Source organism: Dromaius novaehollandiae, chromosome 1 (genome assembly GCF_036370855.1).
Source record: "Dromaius novaehollandiae isolate bDroNov1 chromosome 1, bDroNov1.hap1, whole genome shotgun sequence".
Lineage (NCBI taxonomy): Eukaryota > Metazoa > Chordata > Aves > Casuariiformes > Dromaiidae > Dromaius > Dromaius novaehollandiae.
In genome coordinates, this window is record NC_088098.1 from 154,010,462 (window position 1) to 154,033,606 (window position 23,145).

Consider the following 23,145-nt stretch of genomic DNA (forward strand, 5'->3'; position numbering starts at 1 on the left):
GAACTAGCGTAGATGTGCCAAAAGCCAGAACTCTCTTCTCAAATAACGCAAGAATAGTATTTTCACATACAGCAATAAGTTTAAGCAATACAAAGTTGTTAAAGATACCAGGCTTTCAGACAAAGTTCATTCTGAGCAGCCCAAATGATACTTAGATACTTGATCATCTACAAAAAGACACAAAATCTGACAGTTTGGAAAACCAGACAAGTTAAGCCTCTAGTTACCCTTGAGCCATTTAAAATTTTTGTCTATCAGTAGAACCCAGACAAATCCCCAGGACTTTGGTGCAAGATGCGTACTGTATGTTTGGGTTTGATTTTTTAAGGCACAGACAGCAGAAACCTACACTTTTAGAGTTCTCTTATAGCAAATATTACATTATAAATATAGTAGGCAAGGATTTGTCATGTTATCCTTTGTTGGAATGGATGCGAGGGTAGCATTTTCAAGTATTCAGACCTGACGTGACTCCTGCTGAAGCCCACCAGGAGTACTGCCACATGCTGCTGTGGCAGCATCAGAAAGCCAAAGCTGAGTGAGTTCAGGGACAGAAACGTAAATATAAGAAAGAACAGATAATACTTCAGCTAAGAAGCACAATTTCTCTTTTAAATGAAGCTCTCAGAAGAACAAGAAAGGAAAGGAAGAAAAAAGAAAAAAACCCCAACCAACTACAGCACTACAACCTTCAGTGCTCTCTACATTTAAGACTTAATACGCTTCTCCAAGCAGAGACTCCAGGCATCAACACAATCACTACAATTATAGACCTGTTATCATAGGAAATAGATAATCAGGTTCTGTCTACTGTGCTTCTAAGCAAAATAACACGCACCGGAGTAGAGGTACCATAAGCATTAACACTATGGCTCTAAGCACAAATACAAGCAAGTGCCCAATATATTTGTAGCTGCTCCCAAAGTCTCACCCTAAATAAAGCACTGTCACCTACAGAATAATTATATGCTGTTGAACAGAAAACACAGCATTGAATTTTGAAAGAGATTCACAAACTCCGTAAAAATAACTATTTATTTCATCAACCCAAACTATGCTGCACTTTGTTTCCACTACTGAAACCTTCTTAATCCTGCACCTCAAAGTTTCGAAATGAGCTTCAAAATCAAATTTTGGTAGTATTACTTCATATTTTCAACTGTTAACTTTCATAAAATCCTTCACTGTGGAAAATGTATTGGGGGAATATTGTATCATCATTATACATTCATTCAGGAAAAGTCATACTGTGACAGTAATGTAGCACCTCTAAATAAATACATTTTAACATATGATAGACAAACAGTTCTTGGATTAAAATGGGGCTACACAAAAATGACATTTACAATTTTGATCTGACTTTTACTTTACAGAAATAAAATTGTCAGGGATGAAAAATTAAAAGAAAAGATGCTTACAGCTCGGTTCTTCAGCACTTACTGAAAAGATTATAAATATCAATAATTCAAACCAGGATAATGAGAAAAAAAAGAAACAGACAACATAGCTTGAACACTATAGCTTGAAGCATGTCTTGAAAAAAAACATGAATCTCTCTTTCTCCTAATTGTGTGCAGGGGGGAAGTAATTCTTTAACAATTTACTCTTAAAAACAGTAATTAAACAGGAGACTGAATTTAACGGTGTGTGTTGAAATCTATTGTAACAGGTATGTAAGATTTTCTTGGTTAAAAGGCAACCTTTGTTTACATTCAAACACCACAAGAGTTTTTACCTCCGAATGCCTTTCACAAGTAGCACACTTTTAGGAGTCAGTTCCATGGGTGCATTGTTGAAAATGTAGATTATAAAGTCTGTTACTTTCAGTACAAACTGTTTTTAAGTGAGGACCCCAAACTTCAAATCTTTCTAAAAAGAAAGCTGACTTGAATAGTGAAAAGTGGTTCCCAAGCTCTGTGAGACGCAGGCTGTAGGTGCAAAGAGCAGGTCCCACCTGAAAGAGCGGCACGGCACACACATGTGCACACACATATTCCCAGTGCCTTCTTGGGCTGACATTCTCAGCCACAAGCTGTACGAAAGACATATTACAGACACATGATGCTGGGTCCCAGTTGGTTGAGATCGAAAAGACTACTAGATACTATTTAGGGTCACATATAACCTCATATTTTGTTAAGGAAATAAGGTGTTTTCTATATTTTTATTTATAGGAGAAAGGTTTGGTATGAAAAGATCCTTTTAAGGATTTAAATTAAAACAGTACTCACTGCTATCCTCAGTATAGAAGCTTTCACAGAGGTCCATTTGTCCTGTCTGCGATCAATGACAAGAATAAATCCAATTCCAGCATCTGGTAAACTAAGTTTGGAGAAGGAAAAAAAGGGGAAAAAAAGAGACAGAAAGTTTAGTTAAATGTATAGGTAAAACTGTTCTGGTTCTCTCACTCAAAAAAAGCATACTTTGGACATTTAAAAAAAAAAAAAAGTAGCTTGACCTTTTTGTGCAGACTCTTCTTTATTTAGGATGTTTACATGAACATATTCTATTCACATTAGAAAGATGCAGCAATCCCAAATATATTCCACAGAGCTTCAAACCATATTCAAATCACGAACTGTTCTTATCCACAAAAGGCAGGTTTTTACATTTCTTGTACAGAGATTATTTCAGAAGAAAATAAAACCCACTGATCCTCAATAGTTTTGGTGCTGATATAATCCATCTTTCCTGCTGTTTTCAACAGTATAAATCCAGGATAAAAACAAAGTCATTTTCCTTTTGCATCTGCTTTTAGCCTTCTTTTCGGATTGTCTTCCTCCCTACCAACATCTAAAACTCCTTAAAAATGTAAGTCCTTATGATCATTCCCTGATCCTGATCTGTGCATCTGGAATTCTCATACCCTTCTCGGTTACAAATTTGTCCTCAGGTATATTTTTACGTTTACCGAAACAAAAAATCCCTGTGGCCTTTAAAAACTCAAAGTCATAGATGAGAAAAAGGAGGTATGATGCACTTCTCTGAAATGGAAACATCTGTGAAAACAATCGCACTCAAACCCTTGCGTGAAGATGACCTTTCTTTTTCTGCTGTGTTCAGCTGCATGTGCTGCACAGTACAAACAGGGAGATCTGCTCATGTTTTGTAATTTTGCGTCCAAGCCAATTGTGTAATGCCAGCAGCGGCCGTCCCAGCCAATCGCAAGCAAAAACAAAATGACAGGCCAATACCAGGCAGAGAGATGTGAATTTGTTATTTTCTTGTATATTTACAGAATATACAAGAATATACAGAATTTACAAGAATTTACAGAATTACAGATTTCACAAGAATATACAATATAATAATTATATGTGCACTGTACTTTCATTCTAGTTAATAATGGGGAAAAAGAAAACATACGCAAACTTATTGCAGGGCCTACAGTTTGTACTGTGCAACATTCATGGAAATATTATATATTGATTTATCATCATACTTTAAACAAAACCAACACAACAGAATGTTAGAATTCCTTATTTAAGGCTGAACTGTATAAAAATACAAGCTTTGATTTATAATAAGATTATATGTTGATAACATAACAACAGGATACCAAGGAGGAGGAAGATGACAGCTATCCAGATGTAGCACCTCACGCTAATCTTCAAAATTAGAAATTTTAACATGATCCCCTCTGCTTTATGCATTGTAAATCCCTCAAATGTATAAACCAAATATTTATGGGGAACAAAATATTCAGAAAAAAAGAAACACAGAAACATCAACAAACACTTTCTTTCAAAAAAGCTAAGCAGTTATTTTACCATAGGAAAATTTTAGAAGCTACCCCTCACTACCCACATTCAATGCATTACTTGCTTTTGCCTCTGGGTAGGATGACAGTGATAAACAGCATCTGAGTACTTGGCTTGTAAACCCAAATAACCTCAGCAGACAAATAGATTTTTACATTAGGAATATGCTTACTGCTACAGTAAGTTTCACTGGTTTACTAAAGCTCTCTTTCTCCCCCCCCCATTTTTTTTTTTGAAAGGCACAAGGAGGAGAGAGATCCAGATTGCTTTTCAGCATCTTTATGTTTCCCATTAAATGCTCCCACCATTTTAACTTTTTGTCACTGAACAAAATAAAATGCTAATAGCAACTATGACCCAAAATAACCAGGTAACAAAAGGAACCTTGGGCCACACAGCCCTACATGGATGAATGGAATCAAAAAGGTCCTACATCTGTTTCCACAACAGTTCATGTGGGTTTGGGAGAGCTTTTAAGACTCTCAAAGTGCTATTCCACATGCTCAATAGAAGCCCACGGGAGTCCTGAAACTTCTGCATAATCCCTCAGTGCAAAGCATGATCTCAGATCCAACAGAGTATCTAAATATTTGTAAGATATTTCCAGAACCTACTGACAACTTGCGCAACAGGAACAAAAGCCTATGACGGAATATCAATAAGATTTCTTTTCAGAGCAAAGCAGCTGACTTCAAACCATACACACTCCACACTCTCTCAATATAGATTGCTAAAAACAAAACAAAACAAAAACCACCCAAAAATCCCTATTCTGAACCTGTCACTGAGTTTTGTATGCCACTCAAAAAAACATAATCCATTATTAGCAGGGCTTAAATCAACCTCTGAAACCTATTTTGGCATCCCACTACCATTATCCCACTACCAGAATGAGATGAAAGACAGGAAAGCCCAGAGACAAAAAGTGAAATAACTCCAACTTGTTACCAGAAAATATTAGAAATGTAACAGTTCCTTTCACATATCAAACTGCTCCTAAGTTTAGGATTGTTACTTAAGATACTCTTGACAACAGGTATCGTGACAACAGCATCTTGTTTCAAAGCACTGGCTACCGAGTCTGGGATCCAGATCGAGCAAGCGGTAGATAGAGAGTGACAAACAGAACTAAGATGTCACGTGCAGCAAGATGGAGTCCATTATGAAGGTGGCAAAGTCACATATTCAAGAACCAGTACCTACTGGAAGGAGGTCTGCCTGCTAGCACAGCCTTACTCTACTCCCCTCTCTTCTGTGCCACACACACCTGCATACATAGCTACAAACTGATGTGCAAGACCCTTCTCTTTCAGTGCACAGGATCAATGGTGATCTGGTAACAAGGAGGTATTCAATGTTTTCTTGCCTCCTGATTGAGCTGTGGGTGCCACCGGTCCCTCTTTACCACAGCCATATTTATTACAGTCTATCCAAGTATTCATTTCCTCTTCCCCCCCTACCCCCCTTGATGTATTTGCTCAAGAGTGTTGATTTTGGCCTGCATAATCTCTGTCTGAGGAGAAGCACGTTCTGATGGACACAGCCTGTTCCCTCTCACCAGGCTTCACCTCATGCGTCGTTCCAGTTGTGCTGTATGCAGCTCATCAGCCTAGCCCGCGTGGTCTAATCTACCCAGCTCACTCTCCAATAATTACACCATCGCCACCCTCACTTGTTTCCCATTTGCCTCTTGAACCATGCTCATGCCTTGCTGCCTTGTCCCAAGCATAACTCAGAATCTGCAAGCACTTTTTCTTAAACACTACCAGCACCAGTGACCAAATCAGTTCTCACCCCTCTCCTTCCTAAATATCCCAGTCCCCTCGTCATCCAACTGAAGCCTCCCTTAGCCTATGCTCCACTAGATCTTTCAGTACTTTCCCTTAGGCAGACACTTCCCTTGGCTGTGGTCCTGCCTGCCAGCTGTCTCGGGCAGCTTGCCTGCGCTGCCTGCTATGAACAGGAGGCACCTGCGCCCCACGAGACAGCCTTGTACTCACAGCTCTGGTAGCTCACCTAGGTCTAGAGCAGCTCACCTTGCAAACATAAAGAAGCCCCTCCTCAGGCCTTGGATGAAGCATGCGTAGTAGGACAGTTTTAAGCACAGACTCAAATAGCTAGTGAGCATCTGTGACCTGGGATTTAGACAGATTTTTCTCAAGAAATTTCCTTGACACAAAGGCCATCGTTCTTAAAAATGTCAAGTCCCTGAGTCCTTGACCAAAGGACGGAGACACTTGAGCTTCTCAAACAAAGGGCTGTTTGAATGTTTGAAAAGCACAATGGATTGTCCCTAGCCTCTTGGGAGCAACTCAGCTATTTTAGTCAAACACTAAAAAAAAAAACTCAGATGGGATACTAGGAATGGAAACAGAATTTGGCAGAGTCGTAAGCAACTGGAAATTGAAACTTACTATGAGGAACAGCAGACAACCTTAACAGGAGCACCTGCCTATTAAGCTTTGTTGACATTTTTCTTACAACTTTTTTTTTTTTTTTTAAATACAGAAACTCATATCCGGTGTACTTTCTGAAAGATAATTTATAAGCTTCTAATTCAAATCTAGTGTTTCCTTCCTGTCTCCCTCGTAACACAAAAAAATACATCATGGGATAAATTCTGTTCTTCTGTTTATTCCCAAGCACAAAGAACAGAACATTTTTAGAAAGGCAGAGAAACCATCTGTGTTCTGCAGGGAATACGTCTGGCAAGCTTACAAAGGCCAGGTCAGAAAGGTAGAAAGCAGGGGAAGGGGAATAGGGGCCACAGAGGAAAGATAATGGGAGAAAATACAACAGAAGGTGTATCTGCTTAGTCCTCCTCTGCCTTAGGGGACTAGTGTAATACCAGTCAGAGAGGGTGGGAGAGAGAGGTTAAAGAACCTTCCCAACAAGCACTGGCTTCTCAAGTGTAGAGCAATAACTGAGTTTTCCTCTTAGTGACTCCTCAGCTCTAGATTATGGTGACATCTCCCTTCTTTGTCTCGTTTGCAAGACTTATGATCTCATGTACCTGGGGGAATGGGTGGGAAAGCTTATAGAACATAGGATTGCAGAAAGAAACTTCCCTCTGGGGTGTGTGGAAGCAATTACATAGTCATCATCTGAAAGATCCTTGCATTTCTCCAAGGTATGGGTGGTGACAACTGCTACACAAATAAGTTCCTTTTGCTTTTACACCATTGGATGAAAAACTGCTTGCATGCATTGCTTTCTACTACAAACAAAACAAATCTTCAGGTTTGCCACAGCAACTTGATGATGTCAGGCTTTTGGACATTTGAAATTCAGGGCAGCATTTTTGGCTAAATAACTTGTGCTTAATAAAAACTGAGTATCTTTCTTAAAGTTTCATTATTAAACAGTAGGAAATTAACATTAAATTAACAAAAATGCATTTTCATCATGCCCCCATTGATAAAAATGCTTCCAGCAACTATCACTTTGAAGTCAGAAATCATCCTATATTCAGTCGTCAAAAGACAAGTTAAAGTGATCAGGAACAGCATTCTCTATTACTTGGCTTCCGAACAGGCTATTGGAAACCAAACAATAACCAGCAAGTTTATTGTTTCTCAAGAGAAACTTTGCATCTTGCACTTTAAGAGGCATTTCAACTGATTGAACCCAAGTCACTTCAAAGATCACTTCTCCATCTCTCTTAGTATTGCCAAAAATGTCTTCCTTCCAAGGTGAGTGTGGGGGAAGACAACTCTTTCTTACCCATAAACATTTCAGATATAAAAGTGAACCTATTAATGCCTTTGTCAATGAATGAAAGTAGAAAAAAGCACATCTCCTTATTAGCCTTTATATGCTTTAGAAGACATATGGTGAAGAACATGGTATTAAAGCAAGACAGAAATCCCCACTACAGCAACTATGAAAAGAAATAATTCTGCTAAGCCCTATGGTGCCAGGAACCAAGTGGACTAAGATCCTTTTCATGTTACCTGTTTTATACTGGCCTCCCAGCAAAGAAGAGGGCAGCAACAGTTCACCCGGCATAGCCATGCCCACATCTCCCTTCCTTGCACCCCTGATGTAGGTTAACCAAGGCTAACTCAATGACTAGATAAGTTATAGAGGATGCAATTTTTCCTACAGCAGAAGAATTTAATAGTTTATGAATTTAACAAAGAAGTTAAAATTCAATTGTAAGATTAAACAAGATCTACTACCCAGACACTATCAGATATACAGCAGTTTTACTTTCCTATCTTTCTTGATTGCTTATTATCCTAAAGGCTACTTTAAGCAGTTTCAAAACTGGTTTGAAAAATATCCATTTAATTCCAATACCAAACCCACCAGCTGGCTATTAAAAAAGAAAGCAAACCAAGATTTGCTACTTTTTTCCTCATTTTGAAAGGTGCTTGACTTATGAAATTCTTTTAAAATCTATTTATACTTGATTGGATCTTTGACTATTTTGATATTATGACAGCTTCTTTTTCACCATCCAAAATGAGACCAAGACTGAAGATCTCAACCTCAGAAATCACTACCTTTAAGGAGAATAAAGTGGTCTTGCATTTTCTTGAGTAAATGATGGAAATAAGAGGATATTCCATGCTCCACAAAGCTCTGATTTGAAACAGGTATCACAGGCTTTTACAGCTACATAATTCACAGCTGCAGAAGGCTCATGATGGAAGCAATTTAAAGTAGGCACTGAAGGAAGACAATGAATCAGGTATTGTTTGAGCTTTACATTGAACAGTGAACTTTCTAGATTCAACTGCTAAGAGAGTTTGGAGGTTTTAACACCTATCTACGCTGAATGCTGCTTTGTAACGCTGATAATTGAGACATTACTCATGTATTTTCTAAAAAACTGTACTGTAAAGAATTACTTTAAGGGGTTCATTTGAAGAATAGCCTGGAACATAAAAATAGTTTCAATTTGACATTTTATAATCCTTTATAACAACAACATTAAACATGATAGGCCAAATTTGCTATGTAAACACACAAATCAAAATGACACACACACCTAACAAAAGTTAGAAGCATTTTGACAAACGGAAAGTGTTATTTTCCAGCTAAATATATTTGCCATAAACTAGCACACTTTAAAACTGCATTTGCTATTTTTATGACAGAGGTTTGCATAAGTATCAAAACATTGGCAGCAAAGAAACAATCTTCCAAAAAAATACATAGAATGAAAACATTCTCCCAAAGATGGCTGCAGATACAATTGCATGATATCACGATGACGTTTAATTGGTTAGACAGAAAATAGCAGTTTAGTGCCAAAGATGTGTATGGATAACTAATTGAGGTCAATGAAAAATCACACAGATCTGAGAAGAGAATTGTTCTTAACAAGCATAACATTTAGGAACATAACATTTATGGACTGCGGGCCTGACAACTCAGCCTGGAGTCCCCCAAGAATCACTATCAGTTGAGGTGGTAATTAGACTATCAGACATCAGTTCTTACTCCAGCAACGTCTGAGATAAATCTATGCAAGAGCAGCCTCTAGTGGTCCATCCAAAAGTCACTGAATGCCAAGTATAAATGATTATATAAAACTCCTGGCAGCAACAGTTGCATTTCACCCAGCACAGCTGATGTCACAGCACCCTGCAACAGGAACATGTAAGGAAGCCTTATGTGTAAGGAAGGAGGCAGCATTTCTCATTGATTTTTATGTTTAAAATCTGATGTGAAAAACACTGCTTTCCCCTCCCAGAGTGCAACTAAATCAGTATGGATAGAACAGCATGCACACTATACTACCTTCATTTTCTTTCTACACTGGAATCCTGTGAATAGATGAATTTTTAAATGTGCATGCAAAAAACACAGCATTTCAACCTTATCATTACTTTGGTTTTGATAGTTACTCCCTTCTCTTCAGAGAAATAGATGAAGCCGCAGGGGAAAAGCAGCAAATCTGAACTTTCCTGTTGGAGCTGAACCTGTTTAAAGTTCTCATGATTAGATAAGGCTCAGATAGGAAATTTTACCTGTTTCCCTCCCTTATCCTATGCACTGTTCTCCTCTATCTCCTCATTCCAGTTGACTGTCCTTAATCTTATCCAGAGTGTACCACTGATGAAAACCTTATCTGCTTCCTCTCCTATTATGCTTACTTTTGGTCTCAGCTCTTATGAGTTCATGCTCCAAGCACTTCTGAAAACACATGCTGTATTTCAGCTCTCTCAGAATTGGGGAACTGGGGAATCATCAGATACACAAATTTAAGTATTAGCAGGTGCGCGGCACATAGAAAGAGAAGAATTTAGATGACTGCTCTGTTGTGATGTGGCACAAGTGAGAAAAATGAGGCAGAAGGGACAAGCAGAATCACCCAGCTCAGAAGAACACCACAGTGAAAATACTTTCAGAAAATAGATTATAAGCATAAACAAGACAGTTACACATGAGGTTGCGTCAGTGGCAAGACATTTTAAAGGCCAGATAAACAGGAGACAAAAATAGCGAAAGCAACTGCAAAGCACTTTGTCTAAGGAGCTGATAAAAGTTTAAAATTTTTGAAGTCTTATCCAGACTTCGCAGGCTCTCCTAAAAGGACCATGGCCGAGAATGTCACCTGTGGTTAATCCACTCCAATCCCATTTCCAGTTCTGAAAATCCCTCAGTCACCACAAGACAACACTTCACTGCATCTGCCCCCAAAGCAAGAGCATACATGGAAAATGGGCTACTGCTATCAGAGACATACTGTAGATGAGGCAAGGAACAACTCACTGATGACCAGTATGGCTGCTCTTAAGCCTTGGTCTCAAAGGAAACCAAAGGTCTTTATCCTGCACAGCAGAATAGGCCCCTTGAAACTGTGTGATACAAGTCCAGATATGGTCATTTTAGGAACCTCTCTCATGCACTACTTTTTACATTCCTTAGCCAAATTAGCAGCATTGGTACACACTTCATTTATTTGTTTTTGAGTATTTACACTGATTTATGCAGCATACACAGTCCCATTTCTCTTTCCCTACCCACTCAGCTTCAGAGATGTTAGTATCTTTTTTGACTGGTCATTATAGCTGTTCTCCACTATCTGCAATACTACTCTGTGTCCTCAAAACAGCCTCTTTCTAACTTTCAAGCCAATGCCTCCTTAAAACAAAAAATTATTACTGACTGGAGTACAGTAATGCTGGCTATATCCCCATCATACATACTGACATCCCTTCTGCTCTAAAAAGCTTATACTGTAAGGGGGAAGCGGAGGGAATGTCGCCAATGCTATAAATTAGGACTAAAGTGACTAGGCATCATCATCTAGCTGTGCTTGTACCACATACATTGATTTCCTTTCTGTAGTATCTGCCAGCCTTTTTATACGGTAACTTGGCAAGTTTTACCCCACTGAGGAACCCCACAGACTAAAATCGAAATGGCTAAGATGAATTTCTACAGGTAAAAGAAATAATCCTTAAAAAAAGTCACTGCTTAACATACCCCCTTTCAGTGTGTGAAATTAAAATATTTCTTTTGGTTAAAGGAAGAGTTTTCATATTTAAGCAGAAAATTGAGTATAAGTTCTTCAGGCCACATAGAATTTCAGCTTTTGTAAGAACTGTTTGAAGACAGACAACAATTCTGAGCACTCATTTAGGCTTAACTGCAGATGGTTGAAGTAGGCCACATTATCCTTGAGGGACTATTAAGGATAAATAGGTCAGCAAAGGCAGAAGTGCTCTATGCTGGCTAAGCTTAAGTAAATATGAGCAACAGAAAGCCTACATGATCCTGGTTTTAGGATTAGGAAGTCAGACTCTATAAACACATTTTTCCAGCTATTGAGAATTACAGTATTCGAAATATATGTATTTCCAATACTCTTCAGGAAACATTAATGCCAAAGGATTGACACAACCTTATCCGGAAGCATTGTGTTTTGGAAAGGTTACTTCTTACTGAAATAGGTGTAGAGAAGATATACCTGGGCGAACAAGGAAATAAAAAGCCTTCTGAGAGAATCTGTCTCATTTAAGCAAGGAAGTTGCTGCTGATGCATATATCAAGTACAGGAAAGCATACTGGTGTACAAAAGTTATCTAGACATATTAAGTGGCAGAAGTCTATTCAAACTAAATAACAAGCAGGAATAAGCTGAAGTTTAATACAACGTTGCTACATCATTCAGGCAGTGAGGCCCCTACATAACACATCCTACATTTTTTTCCTCCACAGGCTTTTTACTTTTCTGGTCAAAAATCAGTATTTATGTCACTGCTCCTTAGGCAATCCCTATTAAGCGCTTGGTTCAAGTTGTTTGTCTCTCTCGTCTTCGCCCCCCCCCCCCATCCCTGCTTAATCAAACATGTCATCAATAAGGCTAACATCCAATACTCATGAATTGGTGTGTCAACTCAAAGCATGTTACAGATGCTCCTTTGGCATGGCTACAGCAAATATAACTGAACATTTTCAAAACTTAATTAAATAAACAGCTTAGAAAGTTCTTTTCCCTAAAGCCGCCCATCTCTCAACTAAGCAAGCTGAAGGACTTCATTACTTTGAAAATCATGCAATCATTGGGGGCTGGTGGATGTACTTAAAGAAGGGAAGGTAAGTAACTTTGCTAAGCTTGACAGAGGGAGCAATGAAACACATTTGAAGTCTAGTTTCACTCCTCTTTTTCATCCTCAGCTGCCTATCTGTATTGTTTACTGATGCCCCAGCATTGCAGGGAACATTCCACACTGTTTATAAGATTTGCAGAAACTGTATCACTTTTAAGAGATGCTTGAACTATAGCTGAAGCTGAACACTGCACTAATTTACCAAATGGATTTCCAGCAGTCTGGATTACAGTGAAGACTGCTTCCTGAAGGCAATGAACCAGCCTTAACTTCAGCATCTCTTTGCAAAGGTGCAGAAGGTAAAGACCATAAAGTTGTACCTCCAGGATTTGTAAAGTCGGTGCTCAGCTTGTTAGCCCAGAAATTGCTCATCAGAGTGGCAGGAAGACAAACCAACCAACACCTCAATCAATCAATCAGGATTAAAGGGTACTCAGGTTTTACTAGATGGTGCATTACAAACGTAATATTTACTTCTCCTATTTTAAGAAAACTAAGTAAGTCACTAGAAAAAGACAGCCAAGTAAGGAGAAAAAAAGAAACCGGTATGTTAAATTCTCTGAATATTGGACTGGACTAATGAAAGCTCCTGCCTGAGGTACAGGATTTTAGTAATTAATTTTCACAATTTTACAACGCTCTATTTACCCTATCTCCTTACCAGATTATATTTACCTCTGGACAGTGCATTATCCATACAGAGCCTAGATACTTCTCAAATTCTGTAAGCACTGAAAGAGTGAGCAGGATTTAAGAAATAGAAAGACTTTGCCTGTACAGGGATGAGCTTTAAAACAAGTTTAGGACATTCACAAGGTGGACATCAAAACAAGTGTAAAAATGCTGCAAACCCAAACCCAGTAAAAATTGAGACAGTCTAAGTAATGTGTAGAGCTTTGACCCAATCTCAAACTACCTGACACACAAGCTTCAGAATACTACTTAACTTTCAGATTCTTACTTTAAACATAAACCGTCGCATTTCCTTTCTGCTTACAGGAACATGCAGCATTTACAATTGTTTGGCAGCTACGCTCTGAAAAAGGAAGGGCATGCACAGCATGACAGATTTTGCTAGAAGTCCTGGGATGTTCTCATTGATGGATCTGAGGGGCTGCCAAGGTAACAGCAGGATACGGGTTCCACATCTTTAGCCTGGATTGTAATCTGACAAAGAGGAGAGCATGGAAATGAAACACAGCTGACCAAAGTAGACACTGAAGCTGCAAAAGTGTTGCTTGGCGTGTCAGTGAGAGCTGTCCGGGTGTCTGCTTTTTGGCACATTTCACCCATTATGTGGTAATGTCCATCTCTGGTCCTCTATAAAATAAAAGTAGAGGACTCTTAGCTAGTGGAGGGCAGCTTATTTAGTTTGCAGATAAATGAGGTAACATATGCAGATGCTCTCCCACACTGGCTCTTCACAAGGTCAGCTTAGATCCAGAAAGATTTATCAGCTCAAATGTAGCATTACCTAAACATGACTGTGTTTACTTCCAGAGTGCAGTGATAAGTCCAAGCTAATGAGACTGGACAGATCTGAGCTAGCTCTGTACTCTCCACTGCTCCTTATGCTGAGGAGGTTTGTTAGCTTCAGCAATGTTCACACAGTGCTGGGTTATGTTCTTCTGGTGTCTACCTAAATCCACCTCTTCACATTTTGCTGCATTCAAGCTAATGGAGTCTTCTTGGATCCAAACACACTAGAAAGCTTAGCACAGATGCTTCTTTTTCAGTTTTCCAGGTAACCCCAGTCTCCTGTTATCCCAGATGATAGAGAATGGGTGCAGTTAATAAAGAAGAATTTTACCTGAAACTTGGTTTTTAAAGTTCTGTTGTGACGTGCTATCAGAAATGAACGCTTTCTGGGATTATCTGTTCCACTGTGTTGCCTGGACAGGATTTCTCCCTAATTTCAAACACCAGACAGCATCACAAACAATAGAATTTTTAGGACACCACATGGTTTTTAAGATCTTATAAACCATTAGTATCCTAAAGAAGAGGACATTTTCCTGGACAGGAAACCGACAGGGACAGCTTTCAAAACAGGAAATAGCAGAACATGGTGAGTTAACCTGAGATCTGCTTAAGATCACGCCGTGGGACAGAAGTGCGTTACAAAAAGAGACTGTACAAGGCTCATTTCTGAATACAAGTATAAAAGGCCTACATTTAATAAGCAGCATAGGACTCAACTGGCTATCAAAAGTTGTTCTAAATTTTCTAACCTAGACTATGTCTCATTTCTCTTGAAAAGAGCTTCCCATTTAAAAATCAATATTACACATGTAAAATTTCAATGTTCCAATCTCTTGTGACTCCAAGAATTTTATCTTGCTTTTCTTTGTTCAAAATTGAACCTATAATACCAAAGAAATGCTTTAAAACCACACCCTTTTGTTCTCTCATACAGCATATTATCTGATGGCATTAAAAAGTGCTAATTTACCAGAAAACTGTATGATTGAATATTTGAGATAGCCTATCTTTTTTTAAAAAAAACCCACTGTAATCTATTAATTCTTTTTTATTTTTTTACTAAATCCTCATGTTACACCCCACTTTCTGTAAATTCATATTCCAAGCATGTGTACACACTGTTAATAAAACATGTTTGTGTGACAGCTGTGGCAGATGGAAATAAATATATATAACATTTGCCTTCAGGGCGCACCACAGATCTTAAAAGCCTATTCACTAGGATTAAAAGAAAGAAGAATAAATACTTTCGAACAGAAGAAAAAAAGAAAAGAACAACAAATGCCCTGACATGACTTCCTAAGGGTACCTTAGGCAGTTGTTTCAGAAGCCTATTCCAGATCCGAATGGAAAATTCCACACACTGTCTGTCTGGGACGTAGAGGTACATCTCACAGATGCCCTTCCCACTTTGCAGTGGGAACAACTGACGCTGTGCATGAAGGTCTTCAGATATTTATTTGACTATGAGATGAGACCACCTTGTCTTGCCTTACCTACCCTTCCTAGCCAGCTCAGTAGTGCTAATCATGGGAGTCACCCTGTGAAAATGAGCTGCAGCAGTGGACCTTCTTCTCTGCAGGCTCTATAGGAATCAGACTAGCTATGGAGATGTTCTGAAATGCCCTCAAAGCATCTCAGATCAATGCTCAATTTTGACTCACTATTCTCTGTTAAAACCCAGTTTGTTACAAATACTTTAAAGAGCCCAATATTTACAGACACTTATCTACATATGTGAATTTATTCAGCAACACCACTGATAAAAACTATTAATTCCTGTGGATGGATAATTACATGTAAAGTGTTTGTACAAATTCAACATTTTAGTTAAAATATTCTTCCTAGAAAGCACTGCTTCAAGTACGTTACACATTGCCATGGATTCCCTTTCTCTGATCTTGGGTAACATACATATATTAAAGACCACTACAAAAGAAATGAGAAATTTTACACAGGAAGAGCTCGTGAAACCCACAGTGTTTAGACAGGACAGAACAGTTAACACAAGATGAAGGAACAAGGTCACATTTACACCTGTAAAATCAGAAGGAAAAGTAAAGATGGGTTAAGAGGTTTTGTTTTTTCCTCTTTAGACAGAGGGTCCTAGGCCAATCTTATCAAGATTTTACTGGTACTTCTTGCACTTGGGAACAAAACTTTTGCAAACCTACCGATGCCAACACTAAGATTTGCCATAACTGAAAGCATTTTGTTGGGTAAACTAGACTGGAGAACACAGCAAGGTCCTTTCTTACAGAGCTCTTAGCAGCATACGGGTAGTATGGTGTCGTTCCCACAAAACATCATTTTCCCTTAACATATGACAGAAGGCAGGCAAACGATGCATTTTGAGTTATTGCTGCCAACCCCTTGCTGTGATCAGGAATCTCGTACAGGGCCAAGTGGCACAAGGAGCCTAGCACACTCTCTGAGGACCTGGTGTGGATCCAGACATGTCCCTCATCTACAGGGCTTTTCGCGGGAAAAGTCTGATTCACCCCAAGTCAGTCAGAACAGCCGAAAATCAGAAGTGATGTATTTAATAAGCTAAATGATACTGATCAGAACAACATATTCCATGCATAAAAGCTCTGGGCTATTTTTATCCTTCCTGTAAATCTGTATACTGTAGGCCTCTTTAATAAACTCAGAAAATAAACATTTGATTAACTAACTGCCTCTACTTCTTCCACAAGCAGTTTCCAAAGCATGTAAAACAGTCTTTAAAGTGTTAGCCCTTGAAAATGAACATAACAGCAGAACTCCTGCCTTAAGACACCCTAACAGCATTAGAAATAACAAAATGCAAGGAGAATTACAAAACTGCCCATATTTGGGGAATACGCACTCAACAATCTATCATTAGCAAAACATATTTTACATAAGGCAGTATGCTGACACCTAGTTAGTGACATTTCTGCAGTTTGTTATTCCTATAAACCTACACAAGGTCTTACAAACAAAATTTTATATAGTATGCTTGTAACACCACTAGTGAAGATATCCAGGATGCCTTCAGACCTTTCTAACTACAGCGATACTCAGCCACAAAAAGGTCCCAATTCTATCAGTATTTTAAAAGTAACTTAAATTTCAAATTGAAGTTTGAGACAAAAAAAAAAATCAGCTTAGAACCTAAAATAGTTATATTCCCTCTAGTTAATACCTTACTGTTCATATCTAGCCAGCTGCTACTTCCTTAGTTTACACAAAATAGTAGTCTCTTTCTAAAGAATTAGAAATTAAAGACAGAAGAAACAAAAATATCCTACAAGAACAACCAAACCATAAGAAATAGCCGCTTCTGGCTGAGATTGCATAGGATAATTGAAGGAGAAACAAAGAGAAAGAAGTCTAGCAAGTCTGTTCCCAGATACTTAATTGGTAAAAACATGCTCCTGCCAAACCACTCAGTAGCCACCCCTGCACCAGATGCTGTTTGCTCTGATGAGAATTTCTCACATAAGCCCCATCCTGTGAAGAAGTTCAATGGGCCAGTATAAAGCCAACTGTCAAGGACTTTCAAAAGCAGGGGCAGATGCGAATTTAGTACATAATTATTTTTAATAACAGCATTTAAGAAAGACACCATCAAGGGAGGTTTAGCACCACACAGTTTAAATACCACAAGTATACATAAAGAAAAAAGTTTCAGTGTTCCTCTCCCTGGTAATCTAAGAGTTGACAAGCACAACTCAGCACCTAGCAGTACCATGCTGCACATAACCAGTATAGTAGGTCTTACAACATAATTAAGAGGAAAGCCATTTACAGGGGAGACCAGTATTTCTCATAGTGTGCATACAGTAAACAAAAATGTGCATGTAGGAAACCCACCACTATCAGTTTCAAACATAAATTCAGCAAGATCCATACTGAGTTGCACCAAATGCTGTCAGTGAAAAGAATGAGGAGAACTGCTTGAGACCAGCATTTGGTTGCTGTTATACAACATGCATTTGTGAGAGTTTTTAACCTATCAGAACCATGTAACCCAATTTGGGAAACATAAAAAGAAGATCTCTTGATTCATACAATCATTCAGGCATGATGAGATCGCAGGTCTCTAGTCCAACCTCCTGCTCAAAGCTGGGTCACCAGCAAATTCAGATTAAGTTGTTCAGGGCTTTTTCCAGGTCTTGAAAACCTCCAAGGACAGACTCCTTAACCTCTCTGGGCAACCCATCTCTATGCTTAAATATTCTCCCCATGACAGATTATTTTTCCCTATGTCCAACCAGAACCTCTTGGTTGTCTTTTCTGCCTCTCCCTTCCTGCCACCCACCTCCATGAAGAGCCCAGCACCATCCTCCCGGTGCCCCCCATCACAGAGAGATGATGGCTGTTGGGCCCCTGCCCCCTACCCTCCACCACCTGAGCAAGTCCTGCTCCCACAGCTTCTCCTCACACATCAGCTCCAGCCCTGGTGATCATGGTAGCCCTGCTGTACTCCAGCTTGTCTGCACCTGTCCCGTCCCAGGCCCAGAGTGAGGCTCAACCCTGCAGACGGGCTTTGGCAAGGGCCACCCGGGGATTGTCGCTGCCACCAGCTCCTGCCCACATTCCTGCTGGTACCATCCCAGGGCCGCTCACCTTCACTGCTGCCAGGGCACACTATTGGCTCATGTCTAGCATCCTGTACACCTGGACACCCAGGTTCTTTTCAGAAGAGCTGCTCCCCAGCCAGTTAGTTCCTAGCCCCTACTGCTGCCTGGTGTTAGCCCATCCCCAATTGCAGAATTTTGCATTTGCCTCTTGAATTTCATAAGGTTCCTGTCCGCCCATTCCTCCTGTCTGTTTAGGGTCCTCTGAATGGCAGTCCTGCCTACGAATGTATTGACTGGTTCCCCCAGTTTCTCATCCCAACTGGATGAGGATGTGCTCTATCTCCTTTCTCCAGGTCATTGACAAAGATGTGAGGCAGGACAAATAGGCCTGGTGGACCCCTTAAGGAGCCCTTTCTCCAGGTACAGTACGAATCATTAACCACTATTCTTTAAGACTGATGATCCAAGCAGTTTTTCACCCACCACTAGTAGTCCACCTGTCAAGACTAACAACTCAGCTTGGATGCAAGCGTGCTGGGGAAGACTATTGAAAGCCTTCCTAAAGCTGATGTAAATGACATGCACAGTTCCCCCTCATTCACAGATCTAGTAATTTCATCACAGAAATAGGTTGGTCAAGTACAGTTTATCCTTGTAAAATCCATGCTGGCTATTCCCAATCATGTCTGTCTTTCTTGTGCCCAGAAATGTGTTTTAAGAGGACTGTTTCCAGAATTTTCTCATAGACCAAAGTGATGCTGACCAGCCTGTTGTTCCCCAGATCATTCTTCTTGCCCTTTCTGAAGATGATGCAACACATGTCTTCTCCAGTCATCGGGGACTGCCTCTGATCTCAAAAACCTTTCTAAGATGGAGGGCAGCATCATTGTGACACTGGCGAGCTTGCTCACCACTTTCAGAAACAGCCCATCTAGTCCCACAGACTAGACTAGGGTCAAGATTTCTCAAGAGATCCCTGACTTGATCCTCAACGATTGCTGATCGTTCTCTTCCTTGAGCCCTGCATCTAAGCACAGAGGTCTGGGAGACACTGTCAAAGGAGACAGAAGCAAAGAATACATTGAGTACTTCAGCCTCATTGGTGTCTGCTGCCACTAATTTAACCATCCCACTCAGCATGGGACCACCTGTAAACATCTTTGTTTATTCTTTGCCTACTAATGTAGAATATAGAAGTAACGTAAAAGCTCCTTTTGTTGTCCTTGATGTCCCTTGCAACTGTCAACTCCTAGTGAGCTTTGACTATCCTGAAACCATCCCTACATGTTTGGGCAAAGTTTCTGTATTTCTCCTTTGTAGCTTGTCTCTGCTTCCCCCTCCTGCATGCTGTTTTTTTGGATTGGAGCTCAGTCACAAGTTCCCTGTTTAGCCAGGTCAGTCTTCCAATACGTCCACTCATTTTTCAGAGTATCAGGATATACCATTCTTGTGCTTGGAGGATGCTGTCCTTAAGGACTTGCCAGCTTTCCTCAGCTCCTTTACCTTTCAGAGTTGCCACCCATGAGATCCCACCTACCAGTTCCATTAATAACCCCAAGTATGTTCTCCTGAAGTCTAGGATCTGTACTCTACACTACTTGCCTTCCTCACTCCTATCAGGATTTCAAACCATGCTTTATCATTCTCTAACAGATTTTCAACAAAAAACAATTTGTACTGAGCAGCCCATTGATAATACTACAGTGCTTTCTAAGAGAACTAAGATTAATTGCTGGGCTTGCTTAGCACCCTTGGTCAAAGAGTTGGAAGTGCTAAAAAAAAAGACTGTACACTTGGCTGAGCTAGGGAGAGGGAGCACAAGTGGTTAGGACAAACCCTTGTATGTAACTATGTATTCCCTCACACTGAGTAACATCTTGAATAAAGTCCAAATTTACAGGAATTAGAATGCTCTTGTTTTCAATTAAAACACAGAGCACAGCACTCCAAGCTATAGTAATGCAAAGATAAGAAGCAAAGGGGACAACTTCTATCACGGATCTGCAACCATACACATCAGGAAGTAATTTCTTCTTTCATGCCGTGATGAAATGTAAGTAATGCAATACAGTTCATCTAACAACTGCATTAGGCAGTTCTCACTGATCAAGACTCTTATCAACACTCTACTACTACAAGCTGCATTTTCATTTTCTTTAATTAAATACCAAACATTGCCTGTACACCATGACTGAATATGAAAAATCATTTAGCAGATAACGCTATTTTTTCCTAGACAGGTGCTCACCTTGGGATGCTCGTCAGGTAGGTCAGGACATTCTGGAACTCCTTTTCGGGGATCTCGCTGAAAGTTGGATAGTCTGGAAAGGTGATAACGGGGCAGCCATCTCCTCCTCTTCCACCTAAAAGAAAAAAAGAAAAACCACCAGAAGACATTTTTACACCTAAGTCCTTTTATCCAGGTTGAAATTTCACAGCAAAGGAATTATGGTATTTTTTCATTTTTGATGCAGTGCTCATCAGTATCCTTCCTACTCTTAGGATAGCCTAAAGGAAGTGTCAGAACATTAAAAGGATTGGGGCAAGGTGTTTCAAATGAGATTTCTTGCCCAGCTTCTCAGATTACCTACAAAAGGTAAAACAAAGCCAAACATCTACACTGGAGTATGGCTACTGAAGAGGTAGATCCCATTATCATCATCTATGTCTTTTCTTGCATTTCCACTGTTGTGAAGAATTCACAAATGCAATTTTTTTTAATGCACTTCCCACATGCTTTTATGTGCAAAATGTATATATATATATATATATACACACACACACACATATTAAAAAAAAAAAAAAAGCAATGCTAATCTTTCAGGACTTAAGCAATCATATTTTCTTAAAGATGGGTCAGATAAAGGACTTGCTGAGCCCTAGCCACTGCATGATGTTAACAGTTCGGGGTGGGGAGGCAGGTGAAGGTAAGACATTGCTAGATTATTATTGCTTGACAGTTCAAAAATTGGAAAATAACCAGAAAATGACCCTGCCAAAATAATAAGGATTTTTTCCAGCCCTCAAATCTGACAATTGTGTATAAGTAAACTGTATTGTTAACACTGTGTTTGAACATGACAGCAATAGTGATTTGTGAAAATTAAACTGTGCTGTTACCCAGTTCAAGTGCCTTTGTCTTTAACACCACCAGAAAAAGAAAAGAAATAGTTGAGCTCAGATGTATTCAATAAAAGAAACTACCATTTCCCCCCAAACCCTCAAATAATTAGAAAAGCACACATGGTATTGTTATGTTCAGTAGTGGTGAATCTGACTTCAATTTATTTGCTTACAGAAAATTTCATGCTATTACTATGTAGCTCTTCAATACCAGCTATCAGAAATTAATGTGGCCTGGATGCAGTTAAACAACAACAAAAGTAACTATTATGCAAGTATCACAGCTTTGCAAACATAATCTTTATGACACATCCAAGAGCTGCAAGAGGGGAGTTAATTTTAGCTACCTAAATATTCCCAACACAAATGTAAATTAAGACCAATTTTGTTTCTTCTGTTCTCTTCTCCTGCACAAACTCTAAGGGCCAAAGTATTTTTCTCCCTCATTTTTATTAAAAATATTTTTCCAAGCACAGAATATTTCTACTGCTTATGAAGTGTTCTGCTCTCTCCAAATTACCTATTTTCAGAGACAATTACACATTATTTGCAGTATCTCCCTTGGTTATTTGCTTTGTTCCACTTAACTTCTATAAATAGAATATGTGAAACAAAGAAAAAGAACAATATGCTTGCGGGACACATTGTAAAAGCGGAACCATGGACTATGACTTTCAGGAAGTTCTAAGACCACAACAGGTTGTCAAGGGCAAAAAGAGTAATCCTGCCTTGCCATAGCCTATTAATTTTAACTTTCTAATCCAAGGTTATTGTGGGTGGAGACAACTCTGTCCTGTCATGTACTGTTAGAGTATTTAGTTGTTTACTGATTATGTTACTCTAATATTTACCTGACTGGACACTCAGACACACAGAGCTTCGAAAGCTGCTCAAGTGCTTTGCCTCATCAGGGGGTCACTGCTGAAAAAAACTTAAGGCCAAGTCATCTGAAGTGCAATGCATAGTAAATTCTTTAGAATTTCAGCTTTAATATTGATGGTCTATGAGAGCCACTCTCTACACTGAAACTTTAAATATACCATCACATGCCATTCCAGCAGAGCAGTCGTTACGTGTAAATGAGCATTTGTTACTGCAAGCTACAAAAAGGTTGTGGAATACGTAACAAAGTGAAAATCCTACATTTCAATTGCACTTCGATTAAATAATGGTAAATGCAGTAGATGGGTTCAACTTTTAGTGTCCCGTATATGTTAAAGTGTCCTGTATAATGAACTGTGCAGGCCTGAGGCAGCAAGGAACGAGACACTTTCCTCTATTCAGAAGCACTTTCTTGGTTCATCTCTATAAAAGCAGCTTTACACAGCTTGTTCCTAAGTTAGCTGTGTAAAATGTGATTTCTGTCCTTCTCCCAGAACTAAATCAAGCCACAGAATCTAGGGAGGGGAGATAAAAGGGAAGCGGTGCTTTGGGATTTTTTCCCTTTTAAGTGAGAGGAAGAAAACATGCAAATGAAAAGAAAAAAAAAAAGCGAATATTATCTCATCCTCCTTAAAACACAGGTTTTAAGGCAAAAATTAAGTATCTGGTTATAACCATATTAAATATTAACCATCCAGTGTTTCAAAAGTATATGCAGCTAATTAGAACAAAGGACAAGAAAACTGTTATGAACTCTGCAAGTCCTACAATCCATGA

The 23,145-nt window shown here is 39.2% G+C and overlaps 1 protein-coding gene across 7 annotated transcripts in view; it reads right to left on the reverse strand.

The window, feature by feature from the left end:
* Positions 1 to 23,145, reverse strand: part of MCF2L (MCF.2 cell line derived transforming sequence like) — a 167,774-nt gene that overhangs the window by 41,749 nt on the left and 102,880 nt on the right. For 6 of the 7 annotated variants that reach the window (XM_026096949.2, XM_064503796.1, XM_026096951.2 and 3 more), the window contains 2 exons: positions 20,612 to 20,726; positions 2,232 to 2,322 (listed from right to left, as the gene is read on the reverse strand). In XM_026096949.2, coding sequence (XP_025952734.1) covers positions 2,232 to 2,322; positions 20,612 to 20,726 — 206 coding nt within the window. Of the gene's footprint in view, positions 1 to 2,231; positions 2,323 to 2,458; positions 3,013 to 20,611; positions 20,727 to 23,145 lie in introns of those variants that run through there. The other variant, XM_064503825.1, reaches the window with a different exon arrangement.